Source organism: Eucalyptus grandis, chromosome 8 (genome assembly GCF_016545825.1).
Source record: "Eucalyptus grandis isolate ANBG69807.140 chromosome 8, ASM1654582v1, whole genome shotgun sequence".
NCBI classification, from domain to species: domain Eukaryota; kingdom Viridiplantae; phylum Streptophyta; class Magnoliopsida; order Myrtales; family Myrtaceae; genus Eucalyptus; species Eucalyptus grandis.
In genome coordinates this window covers 32,848,857-32,864,189 of record NC_052619.1, presented here as the reverse complement: position 1 = coordinate 32,864,189, position 15,333 = coordinate 32,848,857, and the positions used below count along the sequence as shown (strand labels likewise).

Genomic DNA, 15,333 nt, shown 5'->3' with positions numbered 1-15,333 from the left:
ATAACTTTTTTATTCTGGAAAACAAAATTAAAAAGTTGAAAAAAATTATTTCTTTATTTCTAGGAACAACTCCAAAATCAAGCCAAATCTTGTTCTTTTTTTCTCCTCTTTTTGTTTTTGTTTTTGTTTTTACTTCTTTTTCTCTATCCGGTTCGCAAAAATATAACGAAATTATTAAAAAATTAAATAAAACTTGAAAAATATAATGAAATTATTAAAAAATTAAAAAATATAATAAAATTATAACATGATAGTAAAATTACATGATAAAATTATATTAAAAATATGATAAAATTATATAATAAAATTTAAAAATAATACCATAAAAACATAATAAATAATTCAAAAATTAAAATAAGATAAAAATATTAAAAATTAAAAGAAATTCTAAGTCATAAAAAAATTTAAGGATCGTACAAAACATATTTCTTTTTAGAAATATAAATACTAGACAATTATCAAATGCCTTCAAATACTCATAAACTCTTTTAGAGAATAAAATCACAAACAATTATTTATGAGTAAAAAATATTTTCTAGAGTAAAATAATTACCAAACACACCCTAAAAGTAAATCTTTCCCCAAAAAAATGGCACATAATGGACCGGCTAAATCTTTGTCCCAAAAAGAAATACTGGACTTGTCGCTATACATAATCAATCTGATGTAGTCTGGTTCTCTTTTATCATCAGTTTCAATAATGGAACGGGGGACGAATCGATACCTTTACAGGAGCTTCCCGATATTGGCCTGTTTAATTCGATCCGGACAATTCTCGACTCTGACATGCTTACCCTCGGTGGCGCGGACACGACACGACACGAACCCAGTCGTGAAGCAAAGTTCGCAGCTCCTCTCTGTATCTGCGTCATCGATTCCGACGTCGCGCGGGCCCCACCCCAGCTGGTGGGATCCAATGACCGTCGGTCTCCTCCTCCGCTGCGCTGGTCTCCCCCATCGGACGGCCCGGAGGGCCACCCCACCCCCCCTAGGTACGCCCGCACCGAGTCAACTCGCGAATCCGGGTGAAGTTTGGGGGCCCTGAGTCGACTCGAGCTCGAGCGCTCGATTTCTTCCTGCTCTCCATAATTCATCGCTTTTTCGCCGTCCTGCAAAAGAAAATTTTCAGGTTGCTCGGTCCCCTTTTTAGCCCGTTTCCTTGTCGCGGTCGCGGTCGCCGTCGCCGTCGCCGTCGGCGTCGTCCTTCTCCTTCGAATTTTGATTGCTTCCCAAGTTAAGCATCGATTCTCTCTCTCGCTATTTCTCTCTCTCTTGGTGGTGAACAACCAATGATGCACGACTCCTCCACTTCACCTACTGCCCCTCCTACTTCTCCCGCCTGACGCGGTCCCCAGCCTCTCCCACCAATCCCCGACCGACGAGGGCCGGCCGCCCCGGAAGCCTCCGTTTTTGAATTGGCCTGTTGCAATCCCAATCGTCCCCGCGACGGCGGCAAGGACGACGACGACGGCGGCGGCGGCGTCGGCGCTCCTCTAAGGCGCATCGCCTGAACATGATCCCTTGCCTCCCGCGCTCTCTCGCCGGATCTCAGTCGCAGGTCCATCTCCATCTCCATCTCCGTCGCCACAGCCACAGCCACCGCCGCCGCCGCCCCTTCCTCCCCGCCGCGCGCTCTCCATGGACCCCGCCGCCTCCCGCCCCGCCGTCGTGATCGATAACGGGACCGGGTGAGATTGCCGTTTCGGCTGCGCTTCCTCCTTTCGGCTAGCCGTTTGAGCCGTTCGTGTTCGGGAGCGCCTTAGCTCGACTGGGTTGGTTTCAAAATTCATTTTTTTTTGGGGCGTGGAATGCGATCTGCAGGTACACGAAGATGGGGTTCGCCGGCAACGTGGAGCCCTGCTTCATAGTCCCCACGGTGGTCGCGGTGAACGAGTCGTTCCAGAACCAGGCGCGGGGCTCTTCCAAGAGCAGCAATTGGCTGGCGCAGCACAGCGCCGGGGTCATGGCCGATCTCGACTTCTACATTGGGGAGGAGGCGCACGCCCGATCCCGATCCAGCAGCGTCTACAACCTCACCTACCCGATCAAGCACGGGCAGGTCGAGAATTGGGACGCCATGGAGCGGTTCTGGCAGCACTGCATCTTCAATTACCTGCGGTGCGATCCCGAGGACCACTACTTCCTGCTGACGGAGAGCCCGCTCACGGCTCCGGAGAGCCGGGAGTACACGGGCGAGATCATGTTCGAGACTTTCAATATCCCCGGGCTTTACATCGCAGTGCAGCCGGTGCTTGCTCTTGCTGCTGGGTACACCACTTCCAAGGTTTGCATTGGACTTCAGACATTCTTTTTAGATATAATTGGTATAGACTGCGAGTTATTGTAAGGTTTTGCGGCTGTTTACGAGCTAGGTATTTTGCTTTATAGATCTTTATAAATGGCAGATTTGTAGGATCTACGGATGTTATATTCAATGCAGTTGGTGCAGTAGGAAGACGTAGATGTCCCGACGGAATATCTTTGAAATATTTGACTAACTTCTTGGAAATTCCGCTGTGATTAGCACTCTGAAAGATTTATTTCATGATGCTAATGAAACTGTGAAGTGCTTCCTTATTTATATCCATTTGTGCAAATCATGTCATTTCTAGAGGCAATTTGTCTGTATTCTCTAGTTTTTGAAATCAGTGTCTGGAGGTTTTTCGTTTGTAATAACGAGAACATACTTCTTTGTAGTCCATTCTCCTTTATAAACTTAAAAATGGAGGCGTCCTGTGGGCAGAATGTCCTGTTAGATCTTCAGCAGCATAGTTCTTGGAGAATCCTTGAGCAGTAATGGACCAAGTGTTGGCTGCATAACAGTACAATCTACTCTCTTTAGTGTAAAGTTAGCCCTCGGAGAAACAATTATGCTAAGGTTGTCTGGAAGTATGGTTATGGTAGTTGAGGCCAATAGAACAAATCAATTGTGCATTGAAGAGTGTGGTTTTACTTTGCATTTGTGTTGGGAACTGGAGCTTGCAGTGAAACACTTTGAGCTCAACACCATATTCTTAATGCATTTGAATCTTTTAATAAGACTCTGCTGTACAAGTGATCTCTGCTCTTTCTTTTTGGGTATTGCATATGGAACAGTCATTCAATAAAATGCGACGTGAGATTGTTGAACTTAATTGGGTGTAGGTTACCTCTTTGTTGCCTGTATTCTGGATATTTAGATTTATGATGTGAACCCTCTTTGGCTATTTAAACTGAAGCGGTAACTGATGCCTTCTTGAAGTGGAATCTAAGTGACTTGTGCTCACTGCTTGATATAGAACATTAATGATCTTCAGATTGCGTAATTTTAACTTCTGTAACTAACCAGGATTAATTCTTCTCATGATCTGATGAATTGTGGAATCGGTGTGTTTAAAGCTTGTTAATTTTGCTTAAGGCTTACGGTTCTATGGTGGACTTCACCTAGGACAATCTCTGGTATTTTAATCTGAAATTGTGACATTGACATGCGCAACTGGAGAGGTTTGTTTTGATACGGTTCAAATAATTAGAATGAAGTTCTGACTTTTACTATATTTTCTGTCTCCTTTACTAATTAACAAAAATAGCTTGGTTACATGGTTCTAGGTATAATTGAAAAGATAAACAGTTGGCTTATTTGTTTGGTTGATCTTGTATCGAGAATCAACTTAGATATTCAGCTCTACCGCTCAAGAATACTTATGAAAATGGTTTATCGGAATCAATATTTTCTGAATACATGAAAAATAGTCTAGATGTCCTTGTGTTTTCTGTGCCAAAATGATTTGGCCTTTCGTTCATCTTCTGTACTTTTCTTTTTTCTTCTTTTTCCTTTAGAATGACATTAGCTTTTCTTAGTGCGAGATGACAGGAGTTGTAGTGGATGTTGGAGATGGTGCTACTCATGTTGTACCAGTGGCTGATGGTTATGTTATTGGGAGCAGCATTAAGTCTATACCAATTTCAGGAAAAGACGTTACTCTCTTTATTCAACAGCTCATGCGGGTACCTTTTACTTGAATCTTGCTCTGTCAATGTACTAGTTGTCTTTTTCTGAATAAGAATGTGATTGTTGTCACGGCAGCACATATCCTTGTGATCTGAAATCTTTAGATTGCAAAAGTTTCTTCCTAGGAAGGCAGCATTAGTTTGTTGAAAGTAAAATTTTGCCGATTGAGTTTTCTAATATTTGTACTTATACAACTTATAGCCTCAAACTGTCTATTCTTTATGTTTTAATTGTCATTAAACAAGAATTAAAGAGAGTTGCAACAAAGATACAAAACAATAGGTGATTTTGTCCACATAGAGTGTATATGCCTTCTCTCACATAATTGTGGGTGAGATAAAAGAAGTATACAATGTGTGTACGTAATAATCCCCTCATAAAAATCAATTGTTTGGTTTAGTGATTTGACTTCAGTGGGCTGATTACAAAAAGCTTTGTTTCTTTTCTCCAACAATGGGATCTATACATACTAGATATCCAATTTGAGACTTCTTTGATCAATCATATGTATCACTAACCAACAATTACTGTTTTTATGTGCTTTATCTTGCAAATGACTTGATAAGAGTTGCACTTTTGCTTTGCAAGCCTCATATGCCTTCAACTTAGTTTTGAGCAATTTTTCGAAGAAAATAAGCAAATTAAACTTTTAAACCTTGGAATGTGTCCTGACGAAGATAATACTGAAGTGGAAAAAAATGCCCAATCATTCAAAACCTTGTTGTGGAGTCCATAAAATGCACCCTTGGTTGAATAATGAATTGTAATGACTAATATTTATAGTCATTGAAAATCATATGTTGTTATGGATACCTATTCTATGGGTTGAATCTATTCAATAATTAATTGGAGTTAATGAGAATGGACCCAATTTTTCCGTTACTTTCATATTTTTAAAGTACTAAATAAAGGCTCGGCTCCAAGATGTTAAAGATCAGTGGAAGTGGTGTTGAGTTTCTCAATCCTATCTTGCAAATATTGTGTTATAGGTTTTAATGGGAGCATGAACGACTGTAACTTAGTGTACTTTTATTTAAAATTGTAATGATAATATTTTTGCAATGCATCACATGTCCTAGGATAGGTGGCACTATTCTACCCTAGTCAAGGAATAGGTTTTGACACCAAAGAAGAGTTTGAGCAATTGCTTTATTTGTGATTCAATATTAAAAATTCAAATTACCGAGTATGGTCATGACTATACTAGCAAGAATTATTGCCTGGAAAGATCTGAAAGGGATTCTGGCATAAGATTTAGGCATAAGATTTCGAAGGTTTAGCCAAGGCTTAGCTTAGGACCCCACTTATTGTCATACTTGGTTTTGTGTTGCATTGTGCATGACTTTGAGATTCATGATGGTATTACTGACTAACTTATTTATGAGATTATTTTTGCTTCACTTCGGGCAAGTAGCAGCATTTTCTGTGACCTTACTGAAATCTATTTCATGTAGTGCCATATTTGTAAGTAGATGTTGTCTATTTACTAGTAAATTGCATTCTGCCAGCACGGTGGAATCTTTGAACAGACAATGATTCTTGCTTTTCTTTTACTTCGACATGCAGTCGTTTGTTCGTTTCAAACGTCCCAAACTACTTATCTTGAAAGAGAAGACTTCTTCAACTTCCTTTAACTGTCCATTTGGTTAATAGATTTTCTTTTCCATAGTCGTTGCTAGTAAATTTCCTCATTCAAATGAATCCTCAAGCCCAGTCATTGCGTTTCGTTTGGTTACGTCCCTGACCTTTCTTAGTGTTCATTCAATATAAATGTGTTTTATCATTTGAACATGGTACAGTATGATTAAGATCCAGCCAGTCTTACTAGAGGAGGGATGTTGTTTCATGTAGGAAAGAGGGGAACATGTACCACCGGAGGATTCTTTTGAAGTAGCGAGGAAAGTGAAGGAAACTTATTGTTATACCTGTTCTGACATCGTCAAGGTCAACTCAACTTGAAATTTATGCCCATTCTCCTTTTCTAGGTATCTCTTTTGAGGATTGAAATATATTTTCTGGTGAGACTCAAACTTGGTAATGATATATCAGGAATATAATAAGCATGACAAGGAACCAGCAAAGTATATTAAGCAGTGGAAAGGTGTTAAACCAAAGACAGGAGCTCCATACACTTGTGACATAGGATATGAACGATTTCTTGGACCTGAGGTTAGCTTCTCAAATCTCTTCCATTATCCTTTTTATGGGTTTCAGAACCAGTACAGTCTTTAAAACTGTCAGGCTATGTTTCGCTGTTCAACCAGTTGGACCTCTTATTCATTGCATGTGAACTCAACATTATCAGTTGTACATGCCCAAACAAGGAAGACCATGTAGCTTAGGTGGCACAGTGCCCAGTACTCTGAATTATGGTTGTTGGGTTGATTACACATGTGTGTCCAATTCATTTTTTATCTTTGGTGGAAATGCACACCTAGTTCTTTATTTATGTCTATTGTTTGTTCTTAGAGTATTAAGAAGTGATGTATCTGAGTTGGTGGGATATACTCCTCCAAATTTTAAGTCAGGAGCAAATACCTGTTGTACTGAGTCAGCGGTGTGTTTTATCCATCTTTTTACCTTAATGTACGGAATCTGATTAGACTGAACCTCCGCTGCCAATTCAACCAGTTCAACCTCCTGGTTTTGGAAACACTCCACCTTCTTTATTGCCACTTGTCAGACAACTCAATAATACCGGATATGGGGGAAGACTTGCTACCCTTTCATGAATAAAAGCTGTAGGAATTAGAATATACCTGATGCTTGTCCCTAACTTACTATTTATCATTCTCTTAAAGTGTGTGTATACACGTTCCATCCAATATATATATTTTTAGTTGATTTATCTAGTTATTGCCGCATCTTTGTTATAGTAATAATTTGTTTCTGTTTCAGGTTTTCTTTAGTCCAGAGATCTACAGCTCTGACTTTTCTTCCCCTTTGCCTGTTGTCATTGACAAATGCATTCAATCTGCACCGATAGACACGAGGAGGGCGTTATACAAGGTACGGTATTGTTAGTCTAGAATAATGATAAATGACCTTAGCTATATTTGTAACTCAGGACAAGCTTATATAAGCTTACAACAATCTCATCGCATTTCTGAGATTTATGTTTATATGCTCTGTAAAGCTGTTTTAGTTTAGTTCTCTGCAGAAACCAATAAGAGCATGTATAAGAAAATTTATTGTCCTACTCTTAGAAGATTAAAATACACATATGGAATATTCAGTTATATAGTTGAAAAACTGAAGCAAAGCTCAAATTACAAGGAAATAATGGATGGAAATAGTTGAAACTTGTAGGATTGTTTGTATGCAGTGCTTGACAGGATCTTGGTTACCTCATTTGTATATGTCAAATTCCTTCTGTGAGATTGCAGAATATTGTGTTGTCTGGGGGATCAACCATGTTTAAGGATTTCCACAGAAGGTTACAGCGGGATTTGAAAAAGATTGTGGATGCCCGCGTTCTTGCTTCTGATGCCCGACTTGGTGGGGAAGTAAAAGTGAGCTTGCTAGATTGTATTAACTCCTTGAGATCTAATGACTAAGCCTATTTCCTATCATACTAATTAGCTGAATGGTTATGCCAACTTTGTCTTGCCTTCAGGCACAGCCAGTAGAAGTTAATGTTGTTAGCCATCCTATTCAAAAATTTGCTGTTTGGTTTGGGGGTTCTGTACTTGGGTCAACCCCAGAATTTTTTGAGGTATGTCACTCATGCTTCTTCTCATAGGCGAATATGATACTGCACATATTAAATTTCCTTCTCATGTGTATCTGAACTCTTCTCAATTCGTATGAAGCTCTGTCCTCTGTTCTGTGGCCGTTCTCGTATGCCCAAACTAATTACAAGCACCCGTAATCGCGGATTTTCTTTACTATGTGTCAGTGTTGTTAGTCTTCTGTCTCATCTGTTTGTCACTGTCAACAGCTCTGATGGCCATCTTGCTCGTCATAAGTGTTCTTCAATCTAGAGTAATGTCAGGCTCAACCAATATAATTAGGTCACAGTCCTAGTCTCTTTTGAGTGCCTTTCAAGGCAAGAACTTTGTCGCTTCATTCACTGTCTCAGCCTCCTTTCCCATGGACCTCTGCCTGTACCAGTATAGCTCTTAATGTCGGTGCCACTTGTTGCCACTTTGCTAGAGCTGCTTCTAGTGGCTTTCGTGTGGATTGACTATGCTAGGGGTAGAATCCTTCCTGACTCTTGGTCGGTCTGTGGTTTCTATAAGTAAAGCATTCTTCATTTCAAAAGAAAACGGAAAAAGAAACAAAGAAAAAGTAAAATTGATACAGGAGCATCAGACTCGATGGAACAACTCTATAAAGAAAAGAAGAGAAGAGAATAGAAGAGGAGTCAACTGTTGATACATCGACTGTTTCTTCGGTGCTTCATCAATTAATGCTGCTTTTGATGTGGTTGATTCTTGTTTATTGTATAAGCTTCAACTTGCACTATTCTCCTTTTCTAAATCCAGCTTTGACTAAACCTGCCATTCTTTGTGCCTCGCATTTAGCTTTGACTGTCATTGTATTTGCAATTTTAGGATGAGGATGAACTTATTATTAATCTACAAGTGACCAATTAAAGACATTTCTTTATTCTTTCAGGACTTTGCATTAGGGATTACTTTTGTTGAATTACTTGATCTGTCGTTCATTTGAATAGTGACTATAATCTGTTGAAAGTATCTAAAAAAGTGCCCTTTTCCTTTTGTTGAATTCTTTGGTTAAAACGGTTTTGATGTGTCTGCAGGCTTGCCATACAAAAGCAGAGTACGAAGAGTATGGGGCAAGCATTTGCCGCACAAATCCAGTTTTCAAGGGGATGTATTGATACATGATGAGGAGCTTGACTTGGTTGGCATGCCTGGTGGACGGTACCCAGAAATGCCTGACCATTTGCAACCGTGGCACCTCCATTTACCTCTGAGACTGACGCTGCCATGTGCTCGAACATTCTCTCGCCATTGCGTCCAGAGATGGTGTACAATACATGCCTGTTTACTGCTCTGTCTTACTTTCAAGGAATGTACTTCTGGAACTCAATTCTTTCATTAAGGATATAGGAGATTAGGATGGCTCTGATTTTGCCGCCAAGAGGGCTTACCATGCCGGATCCGACCGATAGTTCTCATTCAGCAGTCACATACAGAGAAGCTTAATTGCATTCTTAGGTTGCAGGTTAGATGAATAGGGGGATAGTGATAGAAGGTTTTGTTTTCGGTTTTACCATTTCGTTGTTCGATTACTTTAGATGACGTAGATTTTGAGGTTGGAACTCGATTCTTTCTGGACAGAGTTTGATCATAAGATAATGTGAATTAATTCGCAACGTCTGATATTGTATGTCCGCAGTGATTGCTGAAAGTTGTGAATTTTCAACGCATTGCTCCTCTTAGCTTTTAAGAAAATAGATGGGTCAGGGAGCAAGTTACCGTTGCTGTAGAAATGCTCTCTTGACATTCATTTCAATTAACGATTGCCGGTTTCCACCTCCAAACAAAATTCAAACTTCAAAAAACTCATTTATCTCTCCTTAAAACAGGAAACCGAAAAAAAGAAAACTACCTACCATCACCTAACCTAACCTAGCTACACAGTGACCAGCACCTCGTCGCGACCCCCCTCCTCTCTTTATCTGGCACGCAAGCTCTGGAAGAGCTCGACCATGGCACTTGGGCCCTAACATATCCAAAGGTCGGCCATAGTCGAGCTCTGCAGGGAGCTACGAGCTCGTGGCCACGGCAAGTTTGTTAAGAAATCTGCACAGGGCTGCAAGCTCCCGGCCATGGTGAAAACAGTGCTGCGGGCTTGTAAGCATGACGAGCCCTGTTCCGGGACGCTGAGGATGATGGCTCGGACTGGGAAAGTTGCGCTGATAACAGCTGAATCGGGCAATGGCAGCAGCAAAGATGGTAAGGAAGAGCAAGGACGAGGAAGAAGACGAAGGGATTGTAGGGTTTTGGAGCTTTTCTTTCAAGAAGGGCCAAGTATGACGAGAGCAATTGGGGAAGAAAAATGACACTTCCGCAAATAAGGAGACAGTGATTTTTTTTTTTTTTTTTTTTTTTTGGGGGGGGGTGGGTGGGTGGGGGTGTTTGGAGATGCAAGTTGAATTCTAGTACGGGGAGATACGTCGTATGTTTATTAAAGTGAGTCACGAATAGATCTCATAATAATTTATAATTATTTGTGATTTGATTTTTTGTAATCTATAATAACTTATTATTCTCATGATAGATTAAAAACTGTCACAGTATTATTTCTCAAAAAAGTTTATGTGCCGTTTGAAATTATTATTTTCTAAATCAAATAAGTTTTCACCAAATCTAAAGAAAAATTCATCCAGATTATTACTGAAAAAAGTCAAAACAGGAGACGTTTTCATGAACTAGACAGGTCCTCACATTTCCCATTTCTCATCATCCTCTTTTCTGTGCGTCTTCAGTGCAATATCGATGAATGACGACCCCCTTTCTTTATCCGCCTCCACTGTTCTCAGGAAAGATTGAACAAGTTCTTTTGTTCGAATGAAAGTTTGAACATTCCAAACGTGTTTCGAACCGACCGTATAGCTAAACAAATCGTTCTGACATCGATGGTCATCGCAATTTCCTGTCCCACTGTAAAATGGGGCGAGGGAAAAGTGCGCGAACGGGTGCACACACATGCTTACTAGGGTCCATCGAAACTTGGTCGACCGTAACGAAGTACTGAGTATCGAGCTGGTTTTAACCCGTGCATTGCCTTCTTAAGCACATTGACTCAAGGTGGAGGATTCTTTTGATTAGATCGAAGCCTAAGATTCGTTCGTTCCCTCATTTTGCGACTTCATTGCTATGCATGCCTCTTGAAAAGCACGTCCCGTGTTTACTGCACTTTCATCGACGTTTTGGAGGGAATGAACAAGCAAATCACAAATGAAATGAAATAGAAAAGGGTCGTCTTAGAAAGGCACCACTCTTTAATAATAATGTGATGAACAAGGTACCATAATCTTTGACATTCTCGATAAGCTATTGTCGTTCGTCACTTAGAAGAAGTACCCGGCAACAGCTGCAACCACAGCAACGGCAGAGACCTTGGTGACGGTGGCGCCGTTTTCGGAGGAAGGTGCCTGGGCTGGTCCCTCTTGGGTGGGAGGGAAAGCTCCTTCGGGGACGGGGCCACCTACCGGGGCCTCGATGGCATCATCTCCACCGGCGGGAGCATCGTCGATGGGTCCGACTGTACTGTCATCAGCTGGGGCTGCTGCCTCGCCACCAGAGTGTGCAGCTGGTGCTTTGGCTGGTGCCTGGGCGGATGCCAAGCCGAGGATGGCGACGAGCACGAGGGCGAGGACAACAAGTTGACGTGCCATCTTGCAGTTCTCGCTGAAGTTCTGGGGGCAAGAGATGTATTGTGCAGATGTTTTCTCCTAGGTTTGAGAGACAAACAGCTGCAGAATGGGTAGGTGAGGGAGACAATGCTGCTGGGGGGAGAATTTGAAGAGAGTTGGGTTGATGAACTTAGGATGGAGCGGGCAATGCGGAGGGGAAGGCATGCTGTTTGTGAGGAAAGCCGTGAACGTGCATGCCTCTTTGTTCTGGTTCCACTCTAATTTTAGACAGAAAACCACGTTTCCTGGTTTTCTGCGGCTCTTAGTCTGTTTCCTATTTTTGGGAATATAACGGCTGAAGAAGTGCCAAACGTTCATCAACCTAATTCTTGCTAAACCTTTCTCTGTGCAGCATTGACGATTATCGACCGATCTTGATTGGGCTGTACAGAAAGATGTAAGTAAACAGCAAACCATCGACGGTTATCGTGCATGACATGAAGCTGTAATGTGAAGAAATGTTTCTCGGTTTGTGCGAATGATGAGTTCCCTTGTCTGCGGACGAAGGCGAGTCGCACTTTGTTCGCGGCATTGATCCGGCGATGCTTTTGGAACGACAAAAAAAGAACATTCTAATTCATTATGCATGAGGCATGAAACTTACAAAGAATAAGTAACAAATCGATTTAATCGTATCAAAACTTATATGTTGTCCTTGTACTTCATTAGTGGTAGAGAAGCCAATGTCCTTCAAGATTCTCATTTATCAAGTAGCATCATTCGTAGAACCACTATTGTCTGACAAAGATGACCGCGTTGCTAGTGGTGAAATTGATGAAATTTCTCTCTCTCTCTCTCGCAACATGGTAAGATTCATCTATCTTGGTTTTGTGTTAGCATCAAGTGTCACCTTTTATTGAGTCAACAATATGAAGAAGCAAGTCATTAAAAATATGTCTTGAATTTGAGTTGAAAAGAAAGTGTTCCCAATTAAAGTAGGTTTTATATATGAGTGGTTACCTAGTTTGAGGAGGTTTCCTACTGTAGTTCCAATTCTTGCCTATATGAACCGATGTGAAGATTCTTAAAAATATGTTTTAAGTTTGAACACGAAAATGAAACTTTCCCAATCAAGTAGGTTTTCAATGCAAGTGGTTACTTAGTTTGAGCAAATTTCTTATTTTGGATCCAATTATTATTTATATAAGAAGTGAGCTTACTTCGTAGATTGCTTCTTCATGAATTACACTCTGAAGTACTTTGAGAGTGTTGAAACCAATTAAATCTTGCAGGTAAGATTTGTAATTTTTTTTGTGAGATTCGGAAATTAGTTTATGAGAAATTGAGGGGTTAAATATTGGGTAAGTTATTAGCTATAATTGGAATTGTGAAATTCTGAGAATGTTTGAGTGATTTGAGTATGATTGTAATTTTCATTATATCACTTGATTTAAAATTGTATTCTATGCTACTTTCCTCATGCAATAGGTCCCACTGACCAAACCCCACAAATCCAATATCTGATCTATTACTTTGTTCTATTTATTTTGTCATAGATCGCTTGTTTTCTCCAAGACAAGTAATGATAGGTGATGGAATTATCGGGACAAGTACACTATTAGTGCCATAAGTTGTGTACGACACTCACTTTGGTGCTAAAAGTTTCTGTCGGATCACTTAAGTGCCAAAAAGTTTTAAAAACGATCATTTTAGTGCCAAATCTGATCTGATTGGTTGGAAATTCGACGTGATACTTTTTTATTAATTTTGAAGGCGATGTGGCTCGCCCCGGAGAGTACAGTTACCATCCTAACACCAAAACGACGCCGTTTGGTGTCTCCCCCAATTCAAAACCCTAAATCTTTGGCTAGTCGTTTGGCGGCCCCCTCGGCGGGCCTCCAACCCCAACCCTGACCCTGACCCCGACCCCAACGATGGCCACTTGGCGGCCGTGGCTCCAACCCCGACCTCAACCCCAACCTCGATGATGGCCACTTGGCGGCCGTGGCTCCAACCCCGACCTCACCCCAACCTCGATGATGGCCACTTGGCGGCCGTGGCTCCGACCCCAACCCCGACCCCAACGATGGCCACTCGGCGGCCATGACTCCGACCTCGACCTCGACCCCAACCTCGACGACGGCCACTTGGCGGCCAAGTCGAAGGCCGTGATCTGATCGGTGCTTGGGGAGGCCGTCGACAAGTGCGCCATCATTGATGTCTCCCTCTCCATCTCCGATCTCCCCAACGAGTGCCTGGCTTGCGTCTTCCAATACCTAGGCTCCGGCGACCGGGGCTGGTGCTCCCTCATGTGCTGTCGAGGGCATTCGAACAATGCTGAGCAATGGCGGCCGAGCAAGCGACGGCGGCCTAGTGACGGCGGAAGCCGAGCGACGATGGTCGAGCGAGCTAGGTTGGAAAAACCCTAATTTCAATCCCCAAATAAAAAAAAAAAAAAATCCCCAAATGAGTTAAATGGTGTCGTTTTTGTGAGGCCATCCATGTAGGATGGCAAAACGACGTCGTTTTCTTAAGGAGGACCGAAAACGATGTCATTTTATAGCAACTGAAACTTTTTTTTTAAATATAAAAGCCACGTAATTAATTTGGTCGGAATCTCTCGCTGGTGGCACCAAAGTGATCGTTATTTTTCCGTTTTGGTATTTAAGTGATCTGACAGAAACTTTTAGCACCAAAGTGAGCACCGTACATAATTTATGACACTGATAGTGTAATTCCCTCTAGAATGATCTAATGTACAAATCCAAATCATTGTTGTACTTTCGTCAATATTTATTTTCCTCAATTCCCAACTTGTAGTTTTACATTGAATGAACATTCAGAGTTTTAATGATGTTGCAAATTCCAAAGTAATAAATGTGAGGTACCTCATCACATGAGAGGGTTGGCACCCCGGTAAGCCCCATTAAAGGCCTATTTCTAAAAGATCAATATCATGCCTCATGTGACCCTTTGTGTATGTGTGTGTGGGGTGTGTGTCATGCGCATAAAGAGCGCATTTTAAAGTAGGATTGGAATCTTATAATTTATAAAGGGGTGTCCCACCAAGCGTGCATCGATATTGAACCATATTATAATTCTCTTGATCTCACTTTTTAATTGATTAAAATATAGCGTAAGGGGATAAATTTAACTAATAAATTATCCATTGACCAAAATACCCTCTTCTCTCCCCCTGATGAATGCGTGCTACCGGACCCGCCACACTTGTTACGCCTCTGCAGTGTAGTGGTCCAGCTCACGTTTGCTAGCCAGACTTCGTTCTCTCTCTCTCTCTCTCTCTCTCTCTCTCTCTACAGCAATTTCAGAGTTGCGACAATTGAGGTTACGAGCACTCTAGTGTTACCTTTGAGTCTCATGGGATGCCAAATCTAGTGTTGCCCCCTAAGGTTGACGAGACCTTTCTCCCTTTTGCCTTGTCATCTTCGCGAATAGAGTAAGGTTCTAGGGGTTGTGACCCCCTTGTCGTCGCCGACAAACCTTTGGGCAACACTAGATCCAAGTCCTGAGCCTAGACTTGACTCGTGACTAATAGAGCGCCCAAAGAGTGAGAGATTTTGTCACGATGGGTGCTTGGAGACGGGCCGATGGAGACGGGGGCATTATTCACACGACAAAAGCGGGGAAGTGGCTGGAGTCGTGGTCATGGTTGGCTTGGCACCGACGAACAGGGGCCCAGGGCAAAAATGGGAAAGAAGAACGAGGGAAAGAAAGGGGGTAAAACAACACCCGATCTGACTTATCTAATTTACTTGTTCCTAATGTTTTCAAAATAACTTGACTTTAGAGGATTCTAATTTCCGAGGTAGTCAATCGGTGTATGAATTAACAGCTTATCTCTTCTCAGACTGTAGTGGGGCAGGGAGAATCCAAGGGCCAGCGTTCGGAAAAGACAGGGAACGTCTTGAAGGGTACGATAGCTGGCGTTCCTGTCTTTCAATAATGCAATAATCCCATGGAATCTGAGGAAAAAGTCTCGGTATTTTTGAGT

General features: G+C 41.6%; 2 protein-coding genes across 2 annotated transcripts; one reads left to right on the top strand and one right to left on the bottom strand.

Annotated features, from left to right (window-relative positions):
• The first annotated feature begins 1,100 nt into the window (after positions 1–1,100).
• On the top strand, positions 1,101–9,386 carry LOC104414115 (actin-related protein 3). The gene is made up of 9 exons (XM_010025134.3): positions 1,101–1,688; positions 1,822–2,284; positions 3,841–3,987; positions 5,843–5,935; positions 6,041–6,160; positions 6,890–7,000; positions 7,378–7,503; positions 7,608–7,706; positions 8,757–9,386. The coding sequence occupies exons 1-9, from the start codon at positions 1,639–1,641 to the stop codon at positions 8,835–8,837; spliced, it is 1,290 nt and encodes a 429-aa protein (XP_010023436.1). The 5' UTR covers positions 1,101–1,638; the 3' UTR covers positions 8,838–9,386.
• A 1,650-nt stretch (positions 9,387–11,036) lies between these two features.
• Positions 11,037–11,363, bottom strand: LOC104416958 (classical arabinogalactan protein 11-like). Its single transcript, XM_010028288.3, has one exon. It carries the CDS (start codon positions 11,361–11,363, stop codon positions 11,037–11,039), a length of 327 nt encoding a protein of 108 aa, XP_010026590.2.
• Between the last annotated feature and the right edge of the window lie 3,970 nt (positions 11,364–15,333).

Bases quoted from the DNA above. Each gene is read 5' to 3' on its own strand.
- LOC104414115 (XM_010025134.3), top strand. From the start codon at position 1,639: ATGGACCCCGCCGCCTCCCGCCCCGCCGTCGTGATCGATAACGGGACC. The intron at 1,689-1,821 runs GTGAGATTGCCG...TGCGATCTGCAG, and splicing joins GTGATCGATAACGGGACCGG to GTACACGAAGATGGGGTTCG. The intron at 7,001-7,377 runs GTACGGTATTGT...GTGAGATTGCAG, and splicing joins CGAGGAGGGCGTTATACAAG to AATATTGTGTTGTCTGGGGG.
- LOC104416958 (XM_010028288.3), bottom strand. From the start codon at position 11,363: ATGGCACGTCAACTTGTTGTCCTCGCCCTCGTGCTCGTCGCCATCCTC.